We start from the raw sequence: 27,049 nt of genomic DNA, 5'->3' as shown, positions 1-27,049 counted from the left end.
AGCTGCTGGTAGTTTCAAACTGCTGACTTTGAGGTTGGCAGCCCAACTCGTAACCGCTACGCTACCAGAGCTCCTTAGTTTGGAGCACCTCAAATTACTCAGTCTCAGTGAAGTAATGAAAATGCCTTGGAGTCAGAATTAGATTTTACCTCCTTGCTTTAATACTTCTGTGTCAAGTTATCTGTTTTCTTCACACGGAAAATCATATTACTGACCTAGAGATGTTATGAGTTGATGAGTTATTACATGTAAGGCAGTTAGTGGAGTGCTTGATGTCGACTAACCTTTCAAATATTCAGGTACATTTTGAATATCTTTTATGTGGCTGGACCTGTGTCAGGTTATTGTTGTTGTTGTTAAGTGCTGTGGAGTCGGTTCTGACCCATAGGGACCCTGTACAGGGTTTACGAGGCTGTAAATCTTTATGGGAGCAGAAAGCCTCATCTTTCTCCTGCGGAGCGGCTGGTGGTTTCGAACTGCTGGCCTTAAGGTTCGCAGCCCGATTCCTATAGATGCATTTAAATTATGTTGGCAAAGAATATGCAAAGTGTAATGGACTGCCAGGAGAACAAACAAAACTGGCTTAAGAAAGTACAGCCAGAATGCCTCTTAGAAAGGATGAGACTTCATCTCACATACTTTTATATCAGGGGGTACCAGTCTGGGAGAGGGACATCATGTTCAATAAAATAGAAGGTCAGCGAAAAAGAGGAGGCCCCCCAAGATGGATTGATACAGTGGCTGCAGCAGTGGACTCAGTAAGCGTCATTTGTGAGGCTGGTACAGGATTGGGCAGTGTATTAATTATTCTGTGGTATGGAGTTGGAGCCGATTCGAGGGCACCTAAAAACAACACAAATTTAGGTTGATGAATGCTGTTGATGAACTCACTGATCTGTGGCTGAAATCAAAGTGAGTGAGGAACGCTAGAAGACACAGGAGATTAGTGCATATATTTGAAGAAATCTTTGGTGGTTCCTATGTGTCCTGGTGTGGTGCTGTGGGATAAAGCACTAGGCCACAAGGTCAGTTTGAAACACAAGGTCGGCAGTTCAAACTTAGCAGCCGCTCCTTAGGAACAGTACAGGGTCCTTATGAGTCAGAACAGACTCAATGGCACTTAACAACAATGTGCAAAAAACAATGTTGACAGCCATGACCTGGCACAGTTTCACAAGAAGTTAGCAAAATTCTAACAAGGAAAAATAGTTCATTTAAGAAGGGCTTTAAAAATGTCATGGAAAAATTCCATTACTTTTTAATTCCATTTTCCACACACTTTTATTTTTTCTGGCATTCAAAATGTGAACTTTAATAACAAGCAGCAGGTCAACGTGGGGGGGTCTCCCAGGAATGAGAATGATGGAGCTGAGGCTGGAGGCACGGGGACTTCTGGTGTGGTGCTGTGGGTTAATGCACTGGACTGTCAGGTCCGTGGTTCAAGCTCACCAGTCACCCCTTGGAAACCCTATAGAGGGTTGCTATGGTTTGGAACCGACTCGATGGCCCTTAACAACAACAAAAAGGCCTGAAGGCAAGGAAGTAGTAGATCCTATTGAGGGTGGTGGTGCCCAACTCCACATAATTCTGTCTGTTTGCGGCCCTAAGACCCAAGATATAGCAGCAAGTGCAGCAGGTTGGGCCCCTGCCTCATCTGGAAGCTCCTAGCCAGGAATGTGACCAGGCAGGGCAGGCAAGCAAGCCAACGACTCTCTGGGTTCAGATGCGGGCGCTCTCCTCCCGCAGGTAGACATCCATGCCAATGCCTTGCAGGGACTTCAGTGTCAGGGAGCCAGCAAGGCACTCTGTGTAGGCCCATGATATGGGCAGCCTGAAGCTATAGCCGGGCATGGGTTCTGACTGGCCACCACTGAGCATGTCCAGGTGGCCAAAACCAGGGCTGATTTGGGGGCCCTGCTTATTGGCTTCAGCTGAAGTGAAGTGGTAGTCCATGGTCTGAAATCCTGATGACCAGATCGATACCATTGTTGGCGATGGTGCTGACCACATCTGGGACATTGTAGGGAGTGTTTAGGTGACTCTCCATCGTAGTCACTCCTCGGAAACCCTACACAGGATGGCTATGAGTTGAAACCGACTTGATGGCTTTTTCAGTACCATTGGTTCTTGATCCATGTGTTACCTCATGATATGCGTGAATGTTGATCAGTTCTGTTTGGTACAGTGACTCTGAATCTAAACTAGTGACTTGAAATCATTTAGAGTTGGTTGGTGTATTTATAGTAACTCTTCATAAGTTATGGTCTTTTTTTAATGGGGACAGGTTTCTACCTGTAAGGAGTGAGAGTTAGGGTTAGGGCTATGACTAGGCCTAGGAGTTAAAGAAACTCTGGTAGCAGAGTAGATTATGAGCTGGGCAGCTAACCACAAGGTCAGTAGTTCGAATCTACCAGCTGCTCCTTGGGAGGAAAATGAGGTTTCCTGCTCCCACTAAGTCTCAGCAACCCTGTAACAGGGTTGCTATGAGTTGGAACCGACTCAGTGGCACACAACCACCTCTACCAAGGAGAGTGTTTAGTGTTAGTGATTTGGTTAGGACTGGGAATAGTTTTAGGGGTAAGGGTTGGGCTAGTGGTAGGAGTAAGACTTGGTCTAGTTTCAACATTACAGTCGGGTTTATTAATTATTCATCCATTCATTCTTGAAATCTACTTGATTCCTTTTCGTTTGGAAGTTCTGTAACTACATTATTCCCTCTTTTTACTTTATGATTCTTGTTGCTACTTGTTCTCTGTTTTCAGTCTTGTAGATTTGCTTTTCTTTGAATACTTGCATATGTGGGTTCAGTTTAGGTGATAGTGTCATGTATGTTAGTCTCAGGTTGTTGTTTCTCTGGCCCAAGAATGCCCTTTAGTATTTTTTTGTAACTTGCTCTGTTGTTTTTGTTGTTGTTAAGTGCCTTTGAGTTAGTTCTGACTCGTGATGATTGTGGAGGTGTGCCATGGAGTTGGTTCCGACTCATAGCGATACTGTACAGGGTTTCCAAGGCTATACATTTTTATGGGAGCAGAAAGCCTCATCTTTTTCTCGCAGAACAGCTTGTAGTTGAAAACTGCTGATCTTGAGGTTAGCAGCCCGACTTGTAACCACTGTGCTACCAGAGCTCCTTGGTTCTGATTCATAGTGACCCTGTATATCATTGTCTTTCTTTTTTAAAGCTTTTATTATGAAATGAGTGGAGCAGCTGGTGGGTTTGAACTGCCAACCTTGTGGATACCAGTACAGTACTTCTTATCCTACAGTGCCACACCAGGGTTAGTCTTGCTTTCACAAATTTCTTTAATTTCTGTTTATCTGAAGATGACCTAATTTCACTGTCATATTTGATAGACAGTTTTGCTAGATGTAGGATTCTTGGCCCAGGACCGGGCAGTGTTTCCCTCTGTTGTGCATAGAGTCACTGAGTTGGCACCGACTCCATGGTACCTAACAACAACAAGGATTCTTGGTTGGCAAGTTTTTCTTTCATAGTTTTATGTGTATTATTGCTTTGACTTCTTACCTGCATGTTTTCTGCTGAGAAATCAGGGCTTTTGTCTTATTCGTTCTCCTTTGTAGGTAATTTTTCTTTTTTCCTGAGCTGCTCTCAGGATTCTTTTCTTATCTTTGGTTCTAAAAAGTTAGATTAGAATATGTTAGTATTTTTCTTTTGAAAGAGGTCTGTCATTGGAATTCATTAGCTTCTTGAATGACCATTTTCTTGTCTTTTATAATAATAGAAAAGTTTTCTTCCATCAACTTGTGGTCAGTATTCTTTGGTGTTTTTTTTTATCTCTTCCTGTTCTGGAATTCTAGTCCACATGTGAATTATTTCTCTTGATGGTATTCCACACTGATCTTAGGCTTTCTCTGGATCCTTTTGTTTGTTTGTTTTTCTGATTATTCCTCTAGCAGATGAAGATTGAGAGATTCCTTCAAGGTCAATAATTTGGCCTTCCATTGATGATTTTGTATGAGCCCCATTTTTTTTTTTTTGTCCACTTATTTTTGTCAGTTTCTTGAATTCATCTAAAGTTTTACCCATATTTTCCTTGAGTTCATTTGCAGTTTCCTTGATAATTCTTTTAATCCATTGAAGTTGCCCTATTAGCATTGTTTTAATTTCAGGTAGTTCTGATATAATTTCCGGTATTGATATTTTCTGACTGTGCTTTTGGTCACCATTTGTCATGTGTCTTCATGTAAGCTGAAGTTTTCTCCAAGGCACTGTCGTGCTGTATTTATAGTTGATTGATGATCTGTCATTGTATTCTCAAGTTCTCACCACCTGTCTACTGGTGGATGCAGTAGAGACCAGAAGTGTGAAAGCGGTTCTGGGCTCACTGTGTAACCTACTTCAGGGCAGATTCATGCACTTCCAGGAACAGGGGTGCTATGTCTGGTGTCTGACTCCAGGTAGACCAGAGGCTGTAAAGGATGGGATGCCATTTGTTCACTGGTTTGGCGATGGCGGTGACCAGCCCCTGGGTAACAGTTGGGTCCGGAAACAAGGCAGAACTGTACCCACTTGCCGCCAACCTCAAGCTTTGTCCTGTATCTGCAGGCCACTGTATCGAACTGCCCACAAAAGCCCAAGATGGCCATGCCATTCCACGCCTGCCCACAGTCTGCTTATTTTCTTGTCTCTGGCTGCTCCTGTTCAGCCTTCCCTTGCATTCGGCACTCAGACCACTGCTTTATCCTATCCCCTGATGCTCAGGGTTCTAGGATCACCTTCAGTATCTGTTTCATTCAGTCTCCTGGGCGTTTGATGCACAGGCTCAGCTCAGTGCATCTTCCTGTTCAGCCATCTTGCCCTGGCTTCCTCTGTTGTATTTTTTAAATGTGAAATAACTTTCTTTAGTAGAGAGAGAAGTTGAATGGAGCTAAGTAGTTCTGCTCTCTTTTTATTGACAGCATCAATACTATTGATCATTCATGAGCACTTTTTACTTGACAAGCCTTGTGTGACGTATTTTCTGTACATTATCTCATTCTTAGTAGTGTCAGCAATGCTAAGAAATAGCTTCTTTTTGTAAAACAGAAGTCTGGTGTTTCAGAAGATGAAGATAAAATAGCTTTCCCAAGGTTACTAAAAGCAAATGATGGACCTTAGGGTTAGACCATACTTGTATGACTCTAAAACCTCTTTGTGTGCCTTTCACGAAGTGGAGAGGCCCTTTATTTAAGAATCTGTGAAGTTTGTGCACCTGTTTCATTTCACTGCATTGAATGAAGATCTGCAGGTCATGTCAGTTGGTTCTCCTCTATAATAAGCAAATTCCCTGACTGATTGCTTATTAACCTTAAAAGATCTGTGTTGTATCCATGTGATGTAGTTTTGTGTCTGGTCATCACTCATCATTTTAATTCTTATTTGAGTTACTGATATGAAAGTAATTTCCTCATTATTAAAAGCAAACACACAAGCTTTGGAGTTTGACTGGGTTTAAATCTCTTGACTCAATCACTTCATTAGTAAAGTGGAGCATCAGCGAGGAAGAGGAAGGCCCTCAACTGAGGGATTGACACAGTGACTGCAACAATGACCTCTAATACAGCAAACGCTGTGAGGATGGCGACAGAACCAGTAGTGCTTGATAGCATCTAACAATAACCCTGCTACCTAGGGGTGTTACCTTTGGCTATGTATTTAATTTTCTTTGCCCCAGCTTTTTTAACTGTAAGATGACTATAGTAATTTATAAGGTTGTGCAGGTTATATGATTTAATGTTGTTGTTAGGTGCCATTGCATCTGTTCCAACTCTCAGCGACCCTACGCCCAACAGTATGAAACACTGCCGGGTCCTGTAGCATCCTCATATTGTTGTTATGTGGGAGCCCATTGCTGCTACTACTGTGTCAATCCATCCTGTGAGGGTCTTCCTTTATTCCACTGACCTTCCACTTTACCAAGCCATAGTATTCTTCTCCAGGAACTGGTCCTTCCAGATGATATGTCCAAAGTATGACAGATGAAGTCTTGACATCTTGGCTTCTAATGAGCATTCTGACACAGATTTGTTTGTGCTTCTGGCAGTCTATAGTATTTTTAATATTCTTTTCCAGCACTGCAATTCAAATCATTGATTCCTTATTCATTGTCCAACTTTCACATGCATATGAGACAATTGAAAATACCAAGACTTTGGTTGGATCAGGTGAACCTTAGTCCTCAAACTGGTATCTTTACTCTTGAATACTTTACAGAAGTCTTTTTCAGCAGATTTGATTTCTTGACTGCTGCTCACGTAAGTGTTGATTGTGGGCACTGAAAGCCAGCTTCAGTCTTTTCTCCATTTATCATCATGTTATGTAGTTGTCCAGTTGTGGGGTTTTTGTTTTCTTTACATTGAGGTGTGATCCATACTGAAGGTTGTGATCTTCATCAGTAAGTATTTTAAGTCTGATCTTCATCAGTAAGTATTTTAAGTCTGATCTTCATCAGTAAGTATTTTAAGTCTGATCTTCATCAGTAAGTATTTTAAGTCCTCTTTCAAGGAGCAGCTATCCTGTGCATATGGTATATTGTTAGTGAGTCTTCCTCCAATCCTGATGCCAGGGAAAATCATGTAGAATCATTAGAATACTGCCTGGCAATACATGTAGCCTGTTATTATTAAATGATTATTAATTGTCGTTTCTATCAAGAATGCTTTTGTTTTAAATGGAATACCAATCAATACAGCACTAATAAACATTAGACTCATATTTTCCATCTGAGAACTTTTCATTAAATCATTGACCATTGCCTTTGTTTTCAGTGATCCCATCAATAATATTAATTAACTCAGAACTTTAAGCTTATCAGGTCATGAGTTTATATTGAATCATAATAATAGAGCTATTAATAAATATGGGATATCAAGTACTGTACTGAGCATTTTACATATTAATTACTTTATTTGTAAGAATCAGCTTTTAAATTAATCATCTGCTCACCCATGTGACATTTATCTTTTGAAGTGTTATATGAGAGACTAATATATTCCATTATGTTAAAGCTGTGTATTCACTACAAGATATTTTATGTTTGCTTTTTTTTTTTCTTAAATGTTTTATTGTGAATTATATGATAGTTTACATGGAGAACATTAGTTTTACATTCATTCTATCGTATATCGTTTCAATGCCATGGTTACAATCCTCTCCATGCATCGTGAACTAACCAAAGGGTATACCCTGCAAGTCTGCCCCCACAGCCCCACAGTCCCTCTCCCTCTCTGGATCTAAAGTCCTCAGCTGCTCCATTGCTCCACGTCATCGTCTCTGCCTCCATCTTATGCATCACTACTTCTCTGGGTAGGGTCCCGCTCTCCGCTCTTCTCCGTTGATGGTCCTAGGGACCTCTGCTCCTAGACTGCAAAGTTAATCACTCCTCTCCTTGCTATAAAACATCTACCTTTACATTTCCAACCCTCACAAATAGTCTTGATAACAGTTATTCACTACTGTATCACAAGAGACCTGTCTGCATTTCATGTCATCAGCCCTGCCTAGACAGATTAGATACTACTCACTGGAGATTGTACCTTCCCCCACGCCCCTTGAATCTAGATTCCCTCTTGAAAGCTTGTAAGCCAGTCACTTCTTGCCTTTGTAGCCCCCACCCCCCTATTTTGGGTAGCCAATGTCCAAGTTGCCCATCCCTGTCTACTCTGTGTGTGCAGGGGGTGGGGATGATTCTTGCTGTAAGAACTTGTTCCCTCTTTTGAGCTACTGTTTCCATAGGTATAGGTCAAGTTCATCAAATTGTATCAGAATACTTTTTTTTCCTTCTTCTGGTTCAACTCTGATCATCCAGTCATTGAAACCAGGGTAAGTGGGTATTTTCTGCAAGTGTGGGTGTTTTTTGTGCATATGCTGTCTCTTCTTTTCAGCTGGATGCTTCATTCTCCAGTCTAGTCCTCTGTGGCTATGTCACTGACTCTGGACCCAAGAGTCCCCAGGTCTTGCCACACTGCTGGCCAACCAGGTCTTCACTCGGGTTCACAGAAGTCTATATTGAACATTGTAGGGCTTAGCTCGCCGCTTCATTGCTGTTTTTCCTCAACGAGCGTGGTCACCAATCAGAGCATGTATTCCCATTGAGTCTTAGTCTTTGAAGGGGGTTTGCACTGAGGGGTATATTTGCTTTTAGATGAGGAAAACTAGGTAGTATTTGAGCTTGTTATCTTTGTGTTTGGGCCACCAACCAGATTCTACTGAATACATGTTCCCATTGTTACTTTCTATGGCTAATGAGATGAGATGGTTGGCCAGGAAGGCAAGTTGAAAATTTGTCAGAGTGTTTTGCTTTTAGGTGTTCAGAACACTGAGGTTTTTGTTTCTGGTTCTTTTGTTTGCTTCTTAAGTTTTTATTGTGAAATGAGTGATAGTTTACATGGGAGAACATCAGCTTTGCATCATCATTCATGGTAATGATAACACTCTCCTCCATGCATCTAATTCAACAGTATTTGCTTCCATTTCCTGTTTTTGTTTTTAAATTTTGGTGGGGGTGGGGGTGATCTACACAGTGTTTCTGTTTTTTAATGTCAGTATTAAGGAGTTCTGGTAGCGTAGTGGTTACGAATCGGGCTGCGAACCTTAAGGTCAGCGGTTCGAAACTACCAGCCGCTCCGCGGGAGAAAGATGAGGCTTTCTACTCCCGTAAGGATTTACACCCTCGGAAACCCTGTACAGGGTCGCTATGGGTCGGAACCGACTCGACGGCACTTAACAACAACAACATTACATCATTGAGGTCAGCACATTATCTTCCTTGTAACAAAGATTTACAGAGCACTTTCTCAATAATAACTTCAGGATATGGAGGCATTGTTTGATTGGCTGAAAGAACTCCTGGGTCCCAGAACTCCTTGAGGAGTTGATTGGCTGCTTAGTCATGAGTTCTGTATGTTGCCATTTTGACATACATATACCATCTTGAATATTGACATACAAAGGTTAATACGTTGATCGATACTGCAATCTGGCCTGCAATATGAGTTTTATGCTAAAGAGATTAACTGTACATGTAGATTGTGTGAGTTTTATTATTTATGTAAGGGTGAAGGAAGTGATTTATAAGAAATTTGGTTAATCCATTGTATAATTTTGTGGTTTTACAAACTCATTAGAATGATTTATTTATTTTTGTTTGAAATAAAGGAAATAAAAGCTGTAAGAATTAGTTTTAAGCTTCTTTCTGTATTTTCTTTTAGGTGGTATTAAAAATAATCAAACATTATCAAGAAGAAGGACAAGGAACTGAAGTTGTTCAAGGTGTGCTTTTGGGCCTGGTTGTAGAAGATCGCCTTGAAATTACCAACTGCTTTCCTTTTCCCCAGCATACAGAGGATGATGCTGATTTTGATGAAGGTAAGGGTGTTTATCTTAATTGTCTCTTTGTAGTATTCACAAACAGACATTAATAGCAGTATCACTAAAAGCTTGGGTGATCCGTTAACTAGGATTTTCTATTAAGGCAGACTTAATTCACTTAATTTATGCTTTTCTTAGAAAAATCACGTAGATTTTATGAATTGAAGATTTATTTCATAAACTTCACTACTTTGGCCTTTACGTGTTTGGAATTGTGATTCTGATCTCTCTTAAATTGCAAAGCTGAGTTTTCTATTATGAAATTGACTTGCTGAGTAAGTTCCATTGTGAAGGATAGGCATTGTCATTGTGTCTGTCATCCATTCCATTCTATAGTTAGTATTCTGACCCAGTCAGTGTTGAAGAAGAGATGAATTGAGCTGCCTACCTCAGGAAAAAGACTAATTAAAGATTCTCATAATAACTTGAACATGCAGGATACACGGATTATATTCTTGCTAAGGTTAAATAACTGAGGAATTTATTGCAGTTTGGCCTGCAAATCAGTTTTGTATTAAAGTAATACCTCTAGAAACCAAAGCTACTTGTGTGTGTGTGTGTGTGTGTTTAATTAAAAAAAAAAAACAAAAACTTTTGTGTGGTGTGCATTTTTTTCCCTTTTTGTTTCTTCTCTTCTGGTTTCTCCTTTTTAATTTTTCTTATTGATCATACTCTTTCTTTCTTTTTAGTCTGAATTACTATAGTATTTCTGTCTCAGGCAGGATTAAGGTTGAGTTTTCTCATCAGTTAGCACTGGCAGTGTTAGTCAGAAGTAATGGTTTTAGAGCTGGAAGATTGTTAGTTTCTGTACTTTACAAGCAAGGAGTTTGAGAAGTGAAGTGATTTACTCATTTATTAGGTTAGAGTTACTATTGGAAGAAGAATCCATTCTAGAGTACTATAAATTCAGTCACAATTTTCCTAGGTAGTAAATTGTGTTTTATAAAAATTTAAATGTAGAATATGAAGAAGAAAGACTGCTGAGTGCAATTACAATACCATGAACAAAGCAAATGGTATTATTAACTCTTAAGTATTGATCATTGGAAGTTACCTTCTCCTACAGGTTAGGGGTAATTGACCAAGATGTGGTTGCTCTAGCTTGCACTCTGAGAAGCTTATTAAAAATGATATAGCAACATTTATAGCTAAAACTTAACCTTTGCCTAAAGTAATAAACAAAGAGCCCCAGCGTTGCATGCTGTGGCCTTTCTGCACATGGTCCTATCCTCTTTTGTTACTCTAGACAGTTGGAGTTCATATCAGTCTCCTCTTCCAGATTAGGAAAACTGATGCTTACTTTGTTAATAACTTGTCTAAAATCACCTAACTAGGGAATTGGTAGAATAGCATTGGAAATCTGCAATGGCTTGGGTACAAATGCCGTGATTTTTTTCATGGTACTAGGTTGCTTGTAGACATTTCCAGCCAGTGATTATAGAGTATTGAGTGTTGATCATCACTGTTTGGTATCTGGAATCTGCTTTTTGCATAAAACAGATTTGCTAAATTAGTTTTGATTTTGGTTTATCTTTAGAGACTAATTGGAGTGCCATTTTTGTTATACATGTGAAAATCTAAGATAATACGTACCCTGTACTTCTACATTGCCTAATAAAGTCGATTGAAATTTTTTTTCTTACCTAATACATTATTTTTTACATAAGTTACCATTAGGTTTTTTTCAAACCTCAAACCTCAATAAAAACTAGATTTCTCATTATATGGCTATATTTTAGAATAGTTCACATGTTGATTGCTTTAAATCATGCTAAAGAGCAGATGGCACAACCTTCCTTGCTGATAATGAAAGAGGACTCGAAGCACTTGCTGATGAAAATCAAAGACTGTTGCCTTCAGTATGGATTGTTGTTGTTAAGCGCTGTCAAATTGTCTCTGACTGTTTGTGACCTGTGTAGGGTTTCCGAGGTGGTAAACCTTTTGGAAGCAGAAAACCTCATCTTTCTCCCAGGGAGCAGCCGGCGGATTTGGAGTACAGTGCCTGCCCTACAGAGCTGCTGTACTCTAGGCGTATAGTTTACACCTCAGTAGAATGAAAACAAAATCATCACAGCTGGACCAATAAGAACATCATGATAAATGCAGAAAAGATGAATTTGTCAAAGCTTTCGCTTTACTTTGATCCACAATCAACATCTATGGACATAGCACACAAGACATAAAATGACATAATGGCATTGGACACATCTGCTGCAAAAGATCTCTTTAAGGTGTAAAGCAAAGATGTCACTTTGAGTACTAAGGTGTATCTGACCCAAGCTGGTATTTTCAGTTGCCTCATAAGACTGCGAAAGCTGGACAGTTAATAAGAAAGACTGAAGAATTCATGCTTTTGAATTACGTTGTTGGTGAAGTACATTGAACATACCATTGACTGCCAGAACAACAAACAGATGTTCTGGAAGACGTCCATTGAGAATTCTCCTTGAAAGTGAGGATGGAGAGAGATTTGTCTCACATGCTTTGGACATGTTAACAGTAGGGACCAGCCCCCAAAGAAGGACATCATGCTTGTTAAAGTAGCGGGATAAACAAAAAAGAGAAAGACATTCAAGGAGAGGGTTGCCACAGTGGACTCAAGTACAGCAGTGATTGTGTGCAGGACCAGACGGTGTTTTGTCCTATTGCACATCGAGTCTGTATGAGTCCAAGTGGTTCAATGGCACCTAGCAACAAGTAACAAAGACCTGAATTGTTTGCTTCTGCTTTTCAGTTATTTTATGCCCACTAAAAGTAATATGGGAGTCCTGGTGTGGCGCTGTGGGCTAATGCGTCAGACTGCAAAGCCGTTGGAATTGCAAGGTTGGCAGTTCAAGCTCACCAGTGTCTCCTTGGAAACCCTATACAGGGTCACTATGGGTTGGAACCGACTTGATGCCACTTAACAACAACAAAAGTTATATTGGAGTCCTGGTGTGGCGCTATGGTCTAATGCATTAGACTGCAAAGTCGTTTGAACTGCAAGGTCTGTGGTTCAAGCTCACCAGCCGCTCCTTGGAAACCCTATATAGGGTTACTATGGGTCAGAATCGACTTGACGGCACTTAACAACAACAACAAAAGTTATATTACTGGTGTGGTGCTGTAGGACTGCGAATCACAAGATCCATAGTTCAAACTCACCAGCGGCTCCTCAGAAGCCCTGTACAGGGTCACTGTGAATCGGAACTGACTCAACGGCACTTAACAACAATCACAACAACATAAGTTATATTGGAGCCCTGGTGTGTCACTGTAGGATAAGCTCTGGGCTATAAGTCGGTTTGGTTGCAAGGTTGGTGGTTCAAACTCACCAGCTACTCCTTGGAAACCCTATATAGGATCACTATAAGTTAAAACCCACTCGACAGCACTTAACAACAACAAAAGTTATATATTTTCATTCTGTTGTGTGTAGAGGTGCTGTGAGTCAGAACTGACTTGATAGTACCTAACTACAAAATAATATATATTAAGGGAAGGATCTTCTCTTCTATTCATATTATGCAAGTAAAAAACCTAGTTTTTAATTGTTGTTAAGTGCTGTTGAGTTGGTTCCAACTCATGGCCACCCTGTATAGGGTTTCCAAGGCTTTCTAAAATCTTTGGGGGAGCAGAAAGCCCCATGTTTCTCCCACGGAGCAGCTGGCGGGCTCGAACCTCAGAGTTTGTAGTTTGCAGTTGAGTGCCTATTGTATGGAACCACTGAACTCCCCATTTTTTTAAATAACGTTTCATTTCTTAACTTAATGATGTATTTGAAGTTGCTTAGGCTTTCTTTTTGTTGTTTGTATTTGATGCCTTAATTAAACGGAAAACTTTAGCCTGGTCCAAAAGTCAAATGTTAATTTGAGCTTTAAATTAGAGATTAGGAAACTTTTGTAATTGGAATTTTATTGGAACACTGTCCTGCCCATTGGTTTATGTATTTTCTATGGCTCTATTCCTGCTACAATGAGAGAATTATAACAGACTGAATGGACCTCCTGGTATGGCGCTCTGGGATAATGCACTGGACCGCAAGGTCGTTATGAACTACAAGGTGGGCAGCTCACATTTACCAGCCATTCCTTGGTAACCCTATTCAGGGTCACTATGAGTTGAAACCAACTTAACAGCATGTAACAACAACAACCCTAAAATTTTTACTGTTTGGCCCTTTAGGAAAGTCTGACAACTATTTCATATATCACTTTCTCTTACTCTGGTTGTTTTCCCTCGCTTTTGTAAGGTTAAAACATTAGCGATCGGTCTCTCTTCATTCTAAGTCAATGGTGTTTTGGTTGTTGTCTCTTCCTTTTAAATAAGGCCTTTAACTTTGACTGTAATGTTGAGTCCACCATGCATTGTGGGCACTGAGAGGAAATTATTGATATTATAGGGTGTTTGTTTCACTGGAACAGTTGAAAGTATCAGAATAGGCAGACTTGCCTCAATTTTATTGTTTTTCAGTAGTTGTCTAGGGACCTATCTGTAGCTCATAAGGGAAGAAATCCTTAAAGGTCATGGTTACATGACCAGACATGGGAAGGAGATGCTCTGAGCCCTGTTGGTGCAGTGTGAACCTGCCCAGCCACTCTGCTCCGGTGAAGATTACAGCCTAGGAAACTGTGCTGCATAGTCCTACATTGTCATAGGAGGTTGTGTTGAAATCAACCCGATGATAAAAAATGAGGCCCAAAAACTTGGCTAAGAATTCCAGTTCTGTACTTCAGAGCTATATGACATGAAATGATTTAACTTCTCTGGTGGTGGTATGGTAGTTAACCATAAGGTCAGTGGTTCAAACTCACCAGCTGCTCTGCTGGAAAAAAATGTGTCAGTGTGCTTACCTAAGACTTACAGCTTTGGAAATCCTAAGGGGCAGTTCCACTCTGTCCCATATAGGGTCACTGTGAGTCATAATTGGTCTCATTGGCAGTGGGTGTTTAGTTTTGTAATAGTTTTCATTTAGCACATATTAGTAAGTGAGCACTTTAAAAACGGCAAAGAAGGATAATTTCCTCATAAGATTAACTTGTTGGTAGTAGTGCTACCTTGGATTATGCTAGGATAGTTTGATGATTCACTACCTAGAAAACTATTTAGCATGAAATTGCTCTCCATTAATTTATAGTTTGTTTTTATAGATGTGGTAAGTCCTGTGAGAGGTTTAAATCTTTGTACACTTTTATAATGCAGAATTTATTTTCTAGTTGAAAGTGAGTAACTGCTTCCATTAGCGAATATGTTCTCTTAAAAACTGAGTAGAAAAACTCATATTAAAATTCCCATTAGGGGGCACTATTACCAAGCTTAGGAGAACAAGAGACTAATTTGTTTTCTCAGACATGCAACCCGAGGCTTGCAAAAACGGAAAAATAATTTTATCTGATAAGATTCAGATACTGTTTTATACAGCTGAATTCCTTAAATATGTTATAAAGTGCACTGAATTAAACACAGATCCAATAACTCACTGTCTTGTTTTCAACAGACTAAATCAGTTTAATATTGCAGGTGATATAAGAAGCTTACTTTATTCTGCATTAATGCTTAATCCATAATTTTACATTTGGAGTGTACACATTTTTTATTTTGCCCTGTAATATGTAAGTTGGTCACTAAGGGTGAACCTTGACCTTCAAAATAGGTTTATGTTCAAAATGAAGTATGAAGACTGGATTGCACTTCTAAAATGCAGTAAGCAGGATGAAATGATGCCTAGTGGACTCATTATGAATGTGTACAGCGTGTGTGATTACTGAACAGATTCCACACATGGAACTAAAGCACGTGTGTGCATGCACACACATATAGACACACACACAACGTTTAGCTTTTGTGTTCATTTTCGTCAGGAAAAATTGTTATTGTAAAATTATTTTTTGTTATACACGTTTCGTACAAGAGCAAGAAATACTTATATGGTTTGTTCTGCACAATTATTTTTCTACTGTTAAGCTTTCAAAAGCAAAGCAGTACTGTAGAATCTTAAACAGGCTTTTCAAAGGCTAAAATATGAATGGCCAAAATTAATTAAAATAAAGGATATATTCAGGATAAGTTTTCAAAGCCTAGGTGTTATTTTTTATCACTGTTTTTGGAAAGAGTCTTTAGGTTTGGAAAACTATATTATTTGCAGTGCTCTCTAGGTATGTAAGCCATATTTTCATTACAGAAAATCTCTGCTTAATTGCTTGTTTCTTGAAGTCTCACCTTTCTTCTGTTTATTCTTAGTTTACCTGCAGCCTACACACAGGGCAAAACTGCTTGAAATTTAGCTGTTGGGTAGGTTACGATTTTGGCTTTGTATTTCTTTTGAGTTCGGGGTAGAGTTGAGTCAGGACAGAGAAAGCTTTTTATAGTCTTTAGACAGAGGGACACATTTAGTGAAGAGAGAGGATTTTTTTTACTTATTTTGTATTATCCCTTGTTGGTATGAATAGCCTGTAGTTATTGAGGTCTGTTTCACAGGTTCCTTTAAAATAAAAGTCTTGTTTCTTTTGTTGTTTTCTTTAAAGAACTTTTCTTAGTAGAAATATTGAGGGGAAACTATATGAAGGGCTTCAAAGAGTTTGTGGAAAAATTCCATTACCTTCCAAATCCATTTGTCCATGACCTTTTTGAAGCCCCTTTTGTGTACACATGTACATACATACAGTTTTGGATTTTTCTTTGAATGTGTTAGAGTGAAGTTAGAGGAGGACTATCTTGAGGGATGAGTTTTACCTATAGATCTCAACTCATTAAGTGGAGAAATGATAATATGTTTCAAATATGTCAGAAAAACAAATGAGTCCACAGTAATTCATCTCAACCTTTCTCTAGCAAATTACATTGAGTAGGTGGTAAAAAAGATATAAAGATACCAATTTAGGGTTACTGCCTTGAACGATTTTAAGTGGGAGAGACAAGTATGTAAATCAAGGTTGTGAAAGGAGTTGTAGAAGCCCAGAGTGGAGTAGGAAAAAATGATGGGAACACCTAGATATGTGCTGCTAATCTCTTTAGGGGATGACTTCATTCTTCACAGGGAGATGGAGTTGGATTTTGTAGGGAGATGTCAGTTACAATTTTAAATAGTTGTTAGAGAAGTTATAGCTTGTGAGATTGTTCCATTTCTAACTGCTCACATTTCTGGACCCTCATCAATAATCTAAGCGTCTCTGGAAATAAAGAGCAAAGCTATTTACCAAGAAGAAGAAAAAAAAAAAAAAAAAAAAAAAAAAAAAAAAAAAAAAAAATGGTGGAGGTGTACTGTGGAGTCAGTTCCGACTCATAGGGCTGCTGGTGGTTTCAAACTGCTGACCTTGAGGTTAGCAGCCCAACTCATAACCACTACGCTGTTGGAGCTCCAAATGTATATATGTGTGTGTGTGTGTGTGTGTATATATATATATATATTTTTTTTTTTTTCAATTTGGAACTTTTATAGGTTAGAAATAATTATTATTCTTGATGATACTTTTCAAATGTTGGTACCATTTTGCTATCCTGATAGAGAAGCTGTTTTTGACTAAAAAGCTTATTTTAGGAGTGAAAGTTTTCCTGACAGTAGTAGTACTTTGTTACCCATACTGCAGTTCTCCTTAAAATATTTATTAAATGGTATATATTTAATTAAATATTAAATATTTCATTTAAAATGAAACATTGTGTAGGCGGGTAAGGAAAGAGACTGCACACTGAATTATGATCTAAATTCCCCGGGTACTGTCTGTTGTTATTCATGGTAGTATTTTGAAAATGCTAAGCCATTCACATTATTGATTTACTGCCACATATTCAGGACAATGAACTTTAGATGATTGCTCACTTAAATTATTTTGATCACTTAGAAAGCCTAAAGTTGGAGATTTTGGAACATAAAAATCTAAAATTTTCTTTATATGCTTAGTTTTGGTTTTACTAAGAGGATTAGAGGAGATGAAGTTAAACCCAAATATAAAACATCACTCTAATTTTTTTGTGTTCTTTCACTTGGAGAGTCTAGAGAATTTCATTATAAGAAGAGCATGAGCTTCTTTTTAAAAACCTAAAAAAGTTTTTGTCCTTGAACTTCATGTTTTAAAATTTATTAAAAAAAAAAAACAAACAAAAAAGTTGAAAAACCCCTTGCATGGAAAGGTATACTATTGAAAATGTGGTCAAGGTAAAAGATTTTTCTTCTTAAAGAAATTCAAACGAAGTGCTTTACACTATCCCTTCCCCTGGTCCCCAAAGCATAAGTACTATGGTTTGGCAAGAAGCCAAGTAAAACCTGTTCAAATTTTGTGCAGACTTAAAGTAATACTTTAAGATTTGAAAATTACAGGTGGATACAGTGCTTAAATAGTATTTAAAATTCCTAAGTTTCCCAAGTCTAAAAATATAATCCTTAAAAGACTATTCCCAGTGGTGTAACTTTTAATTGAATAAAAATTGTCTTACTGTTGAACCACAATAACTTTTGGTAAAGATATTTGAATTTATTACTAAACCTTAAGGTAATAATCATTTAAAATGAACTGTGCTGGCACTAATTAAAATGTCAAAAAGCCATGATTACATTATATAACCAAAGGCCATTGCTATTTCTAGTTCCCCAAAAATGGTCCTAAACCAACACAGTTCAAGCTTACTTCCTATTGTGCCTTGGAGAAGTGCTTCCCAGCTTGACTCCCCCAAGACAATGTATTCGCTGATCTGTAAGGTTTAAACACAATGTATTTATTATCATTAGATTTGATGTTTGGGTGTTAATGCAGAAGTTTTTGAACTTCCCTTTATAGGAACACAATGATAGTGTAACCATTCCCAAGAAAGGGTATTCTATCTATTCTTCTCTGTGTAGGTGAAATGATCATAACTCCAGACATTCTTCTTCTTCATGGCTTATTCCCTAGTATCAGTTTCAGAGTAATGTTTTCATACCTTTATCTCTCCCACCACAGGGTTGCTACTTGTTTCCTTTCTTAACCAGTAACTTTTATTCAGTATTTTATTTAGATGCTTTCAAATAAAACACTATGGGGTATAGGTTTATAATGCTCCCCTTATCTCCTTCCCTCATCCCCAAACACATTCACCTTATTTTCTTTCCAACATTGAACTAACCCAGAGACATCTTTTAATATACAGTCTGCTTGCTTGATTTTGACTTGACTGAAGAGAGAATCATGAAATTATTTCAGTGATCTGGAATAATGTATCTGTCTTGTTTTCAGTCTTAGAGAATTGGAGAGCTGACTACCTTTTAGAGACATGTTTAGTTGGCAGGCTACTTAACTGCATAGTTAGCAGCTGTGGCAGTGAGAGTTGGCAGCAGAGGCCAAGCTGGGCTGTTTGCACTTGTTATATGCAGTTAACCCCAGTAAGCAGCAGTAGCAACAGCATCACAAATATCTGTTATCCTCAAGTCTCTGTAGTTTCCAGGCTTATTTCCTCTCCCTTGAACATATTTGCTTTTATTTTCCTATTCGTTTGTTAGTCATACATCAAATCAGTATTTGAGTGGGAGCTATATGTCAGTTACTTCAACTGACCTTGGCTTACTTACATCTCTACTACAGACCTTTTTTTGGAAATGCTTGTTATTTAAAGAAATTAGCTGCTCTGAGCTGTATATCTGACTAGAAGCTTCAGGGAACTTGTTAGCACATTATGTTAGTAAAATCAGATTATTAGTGTAAATGAAGATTAATTCACTCATACGACCAGGTGAAATGGCCTAGGAAATATTATTGTAGGTAGAGAATGACTTAGGGTTACAAATACACACATTTGCATTTCAGAATGACACTATGTTTATTTGTTTTATAAAATTGTGTACCTAAATTTTTATAAATTGATCATCTGACTTTCATCATTTTCATATTAAAAAATAATTTATTTTTAGTTTTGCTGAGTTTTCTTTTGATAGTGATTCAAAGAGATCCTGGTGTGGCTCTGTAGGATAAGCACTGGACTGCTAACCACAAGGTCATCAGTTCAAACCTACCAGCTGCTCCTTGGAAACCCTTTACAGGTTCATTTAAGTTGGAACCAACTTGACAGCACTTAACAACAACAATACTTGAGATAAAAGTTTTTCTGTCAGTAATTTAATCAGCATTTAAACATATTCAGGCAGTTTAAAATCTATTACCAGGACATTTTGAATGATGTAAATTATTTCTTCTTAATGTCTCTTCTTTCTATCACCACCAAGACGTAAGAAAAACCAAACATAAAAACACACGGCAGTACCAGAGGGTGAGGGCTTGTATGAAGAATGATGATACTAACTGGTGGATACCGACAGTTTTCTCTGGTGGTGTAGACAGAGGCTGTGGTATTAAGATCCCTTTGAACCGAATCTGGGATACTTTCCTGAACCTTCAGAGATACTCAGTGTGGCCAGCACTGAGCCGCTGATGTTATGTCCAAATACAGATTTGTATTTCTTATCAAATCATCTCCTTTTCTTACAGTCAAATTCATTCTACCAAAGTGAAAAATAATGTGTGTGTACTCAAGAGATACTATCAGAGCTTTTTGAGAAATTTCTAAAATCATTTAATGTATCTTGCAAACTTCTGAAAAGCTGATAAAGAAGGAAAACTAGACTTCTAGACTGAGTTCTGGCTACAGTTCTGGGAAAATTATGATTTTACTAATTATAATCTTGGGTCTCTTCAGCCTCAGTTTTTACATTTGCAAAGTGGATCACAATGGGAATTTTTAAAACTCCTTTTGCAGATGGGGAACAGAAACTCGTGATTAAAATTAGTAGCACATCCAGGACGAGAAACCCCAAGCTGCCTATTTAGTATGTAATCCATCAGCATTTAGAAGGGTGTCAGTAATCCCAGTTTCTTTTTCAGAATCACCATGACACAGATGCCTGCCATTGTGATTGATAATCATGATTTACGAGTATTTACTTAAACAGCTGCTCTTTGGTGCTATCATTTACTACCAGGGCATAAATGTTTGTTGAAACTAACACTAGATTTCAGAAAGTTTCTTAAGCTGTGTGTGTATATAGTAGACATTAAGTTTCAGAAAAGCAATTCTAACTCTCAAGTCAACAGAAAATTAATGATGCTGAATATATGGACAGATCAAGTACTGGAAACCCATTTACCTGCTGAAAGTCAGCCCAGCCTCTAGTATTTTGCTATGTGGAGTGGAGAAATGAATCAGAAAGGATAGATTGAGCAGGGTCGATTAGGCGGAGGGAAAAAAATTGTTTTTATTAAACACAACTGAATGTAGTTACAAGCAGTAGTTTGGATAGCTGCTTAATGTGACTTAGGACATCGGTGTGTAACTGATGACACAGGGACTTTCTAGACTACGTTGCTTTGCAGATGACTTACACAGACAATACGAAAGAACCTGTCATGTGAATTTCTTTCTTTGCTGAGCTTACAGCATGGTTAAGTGGTATGTTGTGCAGTGAATGCTTCCAATCTGCTGACTGCCATCTGGGCAGGCAGAATGAACGAGAAGAGAGCCTGAAGAAGAAACAGTTAAGTTGTAAGGAATCTGTGTGAACACTGGGTGCCACTCGTGAAACACTTAAGCAGTTGGTGCTTTTCCTTTGTAACCTGTGCACTAGGTAACTCTCTCTAAAATGGAGGTTTGCAACATGTATGTTTGATACTTAGTGGAGTGCTGGTGTGGTGCTGTAGAATCAGCACTGGACTGTGAACCTTAAATGTTGGTGGTTCAAACCCACTAGCAACTCCTTGAGAGCCTTATTGAGGGTTGGAACCAACTCGACAGCACTCAATAACCACAAACAACAGCAGTGGCTTCACATGATAAGCACTGCACTGTGAACCACAAGGTTTGCTGGTTTGAGCCCACAGGCCTCTCTGTGAAAGCTGAGGCTTTCTGTACCCACAGAGATTTAAAAACACTGTACAGGGGTGCTGAGTTGGAACTGACTCAGCAGCACGTAACAACAGTAGTGTAGTCAAAACAAACTAGGAAGTCCAGAAAGAGTGACCTTGAGCCATACTCCCCCTTTCTTCTTTTCTGTTAGAATTTTTTTTTTTTTCTGCTTCTGTGCTTGGCACCATTTTTTACAGTAAATAGAGCACCACTTGTATTTTTACTTTATCTAAATGGAATCCTTTTGTTACTGGGTTATGCTGTAAAACAAGTTGCTTGTGAAACATCCAAGAACTTTTTAAAAAAGGGTGGTGGCAGTGTGTCATGGAGTCGATTCCGACTCATAGCGACCCTGTACAGGGTTTCCGAGGCTGTAAATCTTTACGGGAGCAGAAAGCCTCATCTTTCTCCTGTGGAGCAGCTGGTAGTTTCAAACTGCTGACCTTGCGGTTCTCAGCCTGATTTGTAAACATAATGCTACCAGAGCTCTTTTAAAAAAGAGTAGTAAGAGAAATTTGCTTTGAAATCTTAAGTTGTAACTAACAAGGTACCATAGAAATGATGGAGTAAGTTATATATGGGTAAGAGGAATTGACTGTCCGATCTTAATTTGTATTCCTTGCCAGTGGATTAATCTGATATTTGAATGTTTGGTTTATAGCTTGCAAAATCACTCTTTGGCGTGTGTATGATTACCTTTTTGATGTAAATCCTGGAACCTTTACAACATTTTGTTAACCAGGAGTAATTTTTACCATCTTAGAACTTTATAGAACCTTATGTAGATGACGAATAATTCAAAGCCGCAGTGGTTCGGCAGTTTTAACAGCCATGGCTCCAATTCTAAAACATTAAAAGTGAGACCTTCCTCTTCCTTTAAAATTGTTTGGAGAAAATGTTGTCTTATCAGAAAATGGCAGTAACTTAAGCAGATCCATAACGGGGGGAATTAATAACAGAAAGTTTTTGTTGACACCAGGAAGTAGATTAAATAGTGCAATTGTGGTAATGAGTACCATATATGATAAGCCCGAGCCACCTGGGTTTTATTAGACTGCCTGATACTTTGATCACAATATTATTTCAAGGCTTGTCTATTTAAATTGCTAAGGTTTCCTGTCATCTTTTTGATTTAGACCATAATTTCTTTCATTGCAATATTTCTTTAAAAAAAAAAAAAGGCCTTGGGCCAAGCAAAAATTTGAAGGATTCTAAGGAGAGGTACAAGTTCAACAGCTTGACTAACCTTAGGATGAGAAAACCTGTTAAACATAAAATTTAAAGTTTGCAAATACAAAAGTTGAATATCAAATTCATCTGACCTTGCTTCTCTTAGTATTTTGCTTGGATCATAGTTGCAGTTTTCTTTATCATATGATAGTGGGGTACTGTAAAGATGTTTGGTGTAATTCAATTACTTACTGTTTGATATGTATATAAATATATGTTGAATGTATTTAAAATATATGTTTCATGTTTTGAAACTGTTCTTTCAGGTTCCCTTCGAGTGGTATTAAGTGCTTTTGACAAACATCTTTGAGAATTTATGAAAAAGATTTTTAACTACTTTACCCATAATGAATGAATTATACTAATCACAGAATTTCACTTGTTTGATAAATTGTTTCGCTTTGCCTTTGAACTTAAAAATTTAAAAACTTTAGTTTGTGTAATATAGATGCATGAAATTTTTAATCAGCAAAAATGACAAACTTCCCTTTCACTATTTTTATTTTTTAAATGTAGGAATAGTCTTTCACGGGTATTTAGTGGTATCTCTGTTTGTAGTTAAACAAATGTTTCCTATTGGAAAAATAAATGCTCATTGTGATGGGTAAAGGGAAGACAAGGAAGATTTAACAATTTAAGATACGATTGTCCTTAACATAATAGTAATAATAATCATTTTTAAATGCATTTTTGAACATGTAATGTGCTTTGTACATTTATTCATGTGCTAGTAAATTCTTAATGTTTTCATTTAGAGTATTTGGTTAAAACTGCTTTAATTTGGCATGAAGTTTTTATATCACAATATCACTTTAAAGCATGGGGAAAGGCACTTAAGAATGTAATAGGTTTAGTTTTTAAAATGATTTTTGCTGTCTAAGTTTTTATAAGAATATTAATTAAAAGTGATTTTGATATAAATATGTGTATGTCCCAAACCCACTGCTATCAAGTTGCTTCTGACTCATGGTGACCCTGAAAAGGGTTTCCAAGGCTATACATCTTTATGGGAGCAGAAAGCCTCATCTTTTAACTCCTCAGAAACCATATACAGGTTCGCTATGAGTCAGAACCAACTCAACGACACTTCTTAGCAACATATGTGGCGCTGTGGGTTAACATGCAAAGCCGTTTGAACTGCAGTGTCAGTGGTTCGAGCTCACCAGCTGCTCCTTGGAAACCCTATACAGGGTTGCTATGGGTTGGAACTGAGTCGACAGCACTTAATAACAACAGCAATACAAACACACATACTTTTTTTTAGACTCAGAGGTAGGTGAGGTATGAGTGGAAATCATGACTTGTACATTCAACAATTCAAACACATTTATTACAATCCCCTCAATGTGTAACTAACATTACTTTCCCCACTTCCTCTGTTTCCATTTTAACCTTTCTGAATTTTGACTGACTAGTAAGCCTGTTCACTTTTAGGATTTTGAGTTTTGCTCCACATTTTCTTACACTCTTACATTTTCTTATCCAGTATCATCTAGTGTGAGTCCTTTCAGAGCTCTTGGTGGTAGCTGGGCACCATCTAATTCTAGTCTTGGGGTTGTGCAGACTGAATTTCTATTAGACTAATTGTTTCCATGCATCTTCTATTTTCTTCACGCTTCTTTCCTCTAGATGGGGAGAGAGAGACTACCTTAGATGGCCACTCGTGAGCTTTTAAGACTCAGTTGCTACTCACCAAAGTAGGATGTAGAACATTGTTTGTGTGGGCTGTGTTATGCCAGATGAGTCCTGAGGTCCAGACCCAGTGATTGATTCCCTCAAAGTGTTTGGATATGTCTTAAGAATTTTTGATAATTTTGACCCTTGTATGCTCCTTCACATTCATGGATATATTTGTACATTTCCAGTCAAAGTAAATACCCATGGGTAGTTATGCTCTGTCAAATACATATAATTGTTTTTCTTTTTTGTGGGTGTTCTCCTACTCTCCCTTCCACACTTGTTCAGCATGTGTATCTGTCCAATTGTGTATTAACTTTCCTATTCACTCAGGTACCACATGTATTGATTTCTTCCCAAGTTTAACAGTCTGTTCTATCTTAAAATATATGTGGATGAGTCAAAAATTATCTGCACTCTGGCTGTAGAATTTATTTGAATCAACTTTAAGAAAGACAAATACATCATTTTTCAACATAATCTCCTTGCTTTTCAATACACTTTGTCCATCTATCAACAAACTTTCGTATTCCCCTATTAAAAACAGTTTTAAGCTGAGCTGCAAGTCTTCATCAGAGGTGAAACTTCACGCTCAAAGAGCTTCTTTTAGGGGACCAAACAGGTGAAAGTCTGATGGAGCTAGATCAGGAGTGTAATGTTTTAACACCTCAAAACAAAGTTTTGCAGAGTGTCAACAGTGTGGGCAGAGGTGTGTGGACATGCATTGTCATGTAAGATCACAATGCCCTTGTATAACAGTCCTCTGAGTTTAATATGAACTTTAGGCTACAGTTCTTCAGTGAGCATCTCATTGTAGCGAGTACTGTTGATTGTCGAACCGTTTCTCTGATGATAGCGTTCCAACACTAGCTCTTGAGAGTCCTAGAAAACTGTCAGCATCAATTTTCCAGCTGATGGTTGACTGTTGAACTTTTTCTTGGTCAGCAATTGAGGATGTTTCCTTTCCACACTCTGCCGTCTACTCTCAGGCCCGTAGTGATTAATCCATGTGTCATCAACAGTAATGAGTTTTTAAAAGAAACTTTTACTTTCCTTCAATTATTGGTCCAAATTTTGTTTGCAGATGTCCACATTCACACCTGCTCAGCAGTGACCTTGAATGGAAAGCACTCATAAGCCAGTGCAGCCAACACAAGTTTTCATACAACCAGAATGCGGATAAATTTTGATTCACCCTCATACTTAGCTTCCTTGCCGTTTGGAAGTGTCATGTCATTTCCCTCTGTTTTTTTTACTTTGTAATTATCTTCGTTACAAATTGATGTCTCTGGTTCTCTATTTCAGTCTTGTTGGTTTGTGTCGCTGTGGGTGCTTCTTATGTCTGCGTTGACTTTTGGGTGGTTTTATTTTTCAAGTTCTTGTGTATTGTTGTTGGTTCTCTGTCCAAAGAACTCCCTTTAGTATTTCTGTAAGGTTGGCCTGGTATTTTCAAATTCCTTTAATTTCTGCCTATGCAGAAATGCCCTAATTTTGCTGTTGTAAATTCAGGGACAATTTTGCTGGATATGATTCTAGGATGGCAGTTTTTTCCCCAGAAATTGATATATTCCATTTCCTTCCTGCTTGCATTGTTTCTTCTTTGTAGGTAGCTCTTCAGTCTTCTCAAGGTGCTCTCAGTATTCTTGCCTTTGATTTTGGAAAATTTGATTATGTGTCTTGGTGGTTTTCTTTTGGGGTCTGTTACGTTTGGGGTTTGTTCAGCTTCTTGAACACTTACCATCTTGTATTTCATGGTGTTAAGGAAATAGTCTTCCAGTAACTCTTTGGTCATTTTCTCTGTGCTGTTTCATTGGTTTCTTCCTGTTGTAGAATTTGCATCACATCTAAGTTACTACACTTGGTGGTGTCTCATACAATTCTTAGGCTTTGTTGTGTTTTTGTATTTTTTTTTTTTAGCTTTTTATTGTGAATTGTGTGAAGATTTACAGACAAGACCATCAGATTTATAGTCAACAAATTATACACTTAGTTTCATCTCAATGATTACAATCCCCTCCCTGCCACGACCATTATGCTGCTTCTTCCCTGTTGTGCCCCATTTACATCATACATTTTACAAATGAACCAAGTAAAAATATTCGATGTACACTTATAAAACAAAACATATATATATTCATTTAAATGTCCAGAGGGCACATTCTGCCAGCCAGCTTCCTGCCTGGAAGCACACAGCCTTTCTCAGTCCATGGCCTAGACCCCAAGACTGCTCTGTCTCCCCATGCCTCTACCATGTCTCTGCTGTCGTCGCTTTTCTAGGTGGGGATCTCCTGCTTCTCTCATGCTCTTTCTTCTCTTCTCGATGGTCCTGGGATCATCTGATCCTGATAATAAAAGGTTATCTACTCCCCCCCCCCCTTCTAGTTACATATTTTCTGCAATTACACTTATGACAATTACAATTGATCCTGTTTACAGTTAATCACAGTTGAGTCATACAGTCCTATTACCATCATCCCCTTCACCAGATCTATCTTAAAAATAGGAGAACTACTCAGTGGGTATTTTACTGTACTCCCCTCATTCTGAAACTAAACACACTCATGAAAGCTTGTAAGCCAGTCACTTAATACCTTTATGTTATTGTTCCGACTCATAGTGACCCTGTATAGGGTTTCTGAGGAGTCACTGGTGAGTTTGAATCCCCATTTTTGATAGCCAGTGTTTCAATTTTTCATCCCTATCAACCTAGTGGTGTCCTGGTATGGCTCTGTGGGTTAATGTGCTGGACTGCAAAGTCAGTTTGAACCACAAGGTCGGTGGTTCAAGTTCATCAGTGGCTCCTTGGACATCCTGTGCAGGGTTGCTATGGAACTGACTCAATAACACTTAACAACAACAACATCAACCTAGTATACTAAGGAAACAAACTTGTTCTTTTAGACTTTCTTTGGGTTTCTTCTTCTTCTTCTT

General features: G+C 38.2%; 1 protein-coding gene across 1 annotated transcript in view; it reads left to right on the top strand.

The window, feature by feature from the left end:
• Positions 1-27,049, top strand: part of EIF3H (eukaryotic translation initiation factor 3, subunit H) — a 149,725-nt gene that overhangs the window by 34,607 nt on the left and 88,069 nt on the right. The window contains exon 2 of the mRNA XM_006830662.1: positions 9,208-9,364. Within this exon, the coding sequence (XP_006830725.1) occupies positions 9,208-9,364 (157 nt within the window). The remainder of the gene's footprint in view (positions 1-9,207; positions 9,365-27,049) is intronic.

This window comes from Chrysochloris asiatica, unplaced genomic scaffold, assembly GCF_000296735.1.
Source record: "Chrysochloris asiatica unplaced genomic scaffold, ChrAsi1.0 scaffold00001, whole genome shotgun sequence".
NCBI classification, from domain to species: domain Eukaryota; kingdom Metazoa; phylum Chordata; class Mammalia; order Afrosoricida; family Chrysochloridae; genus Chrysochloris; species Chrysochloris asiatica.
This window is presented reverse-complemented; position numbering and strand designations above follow the sequence as displayed.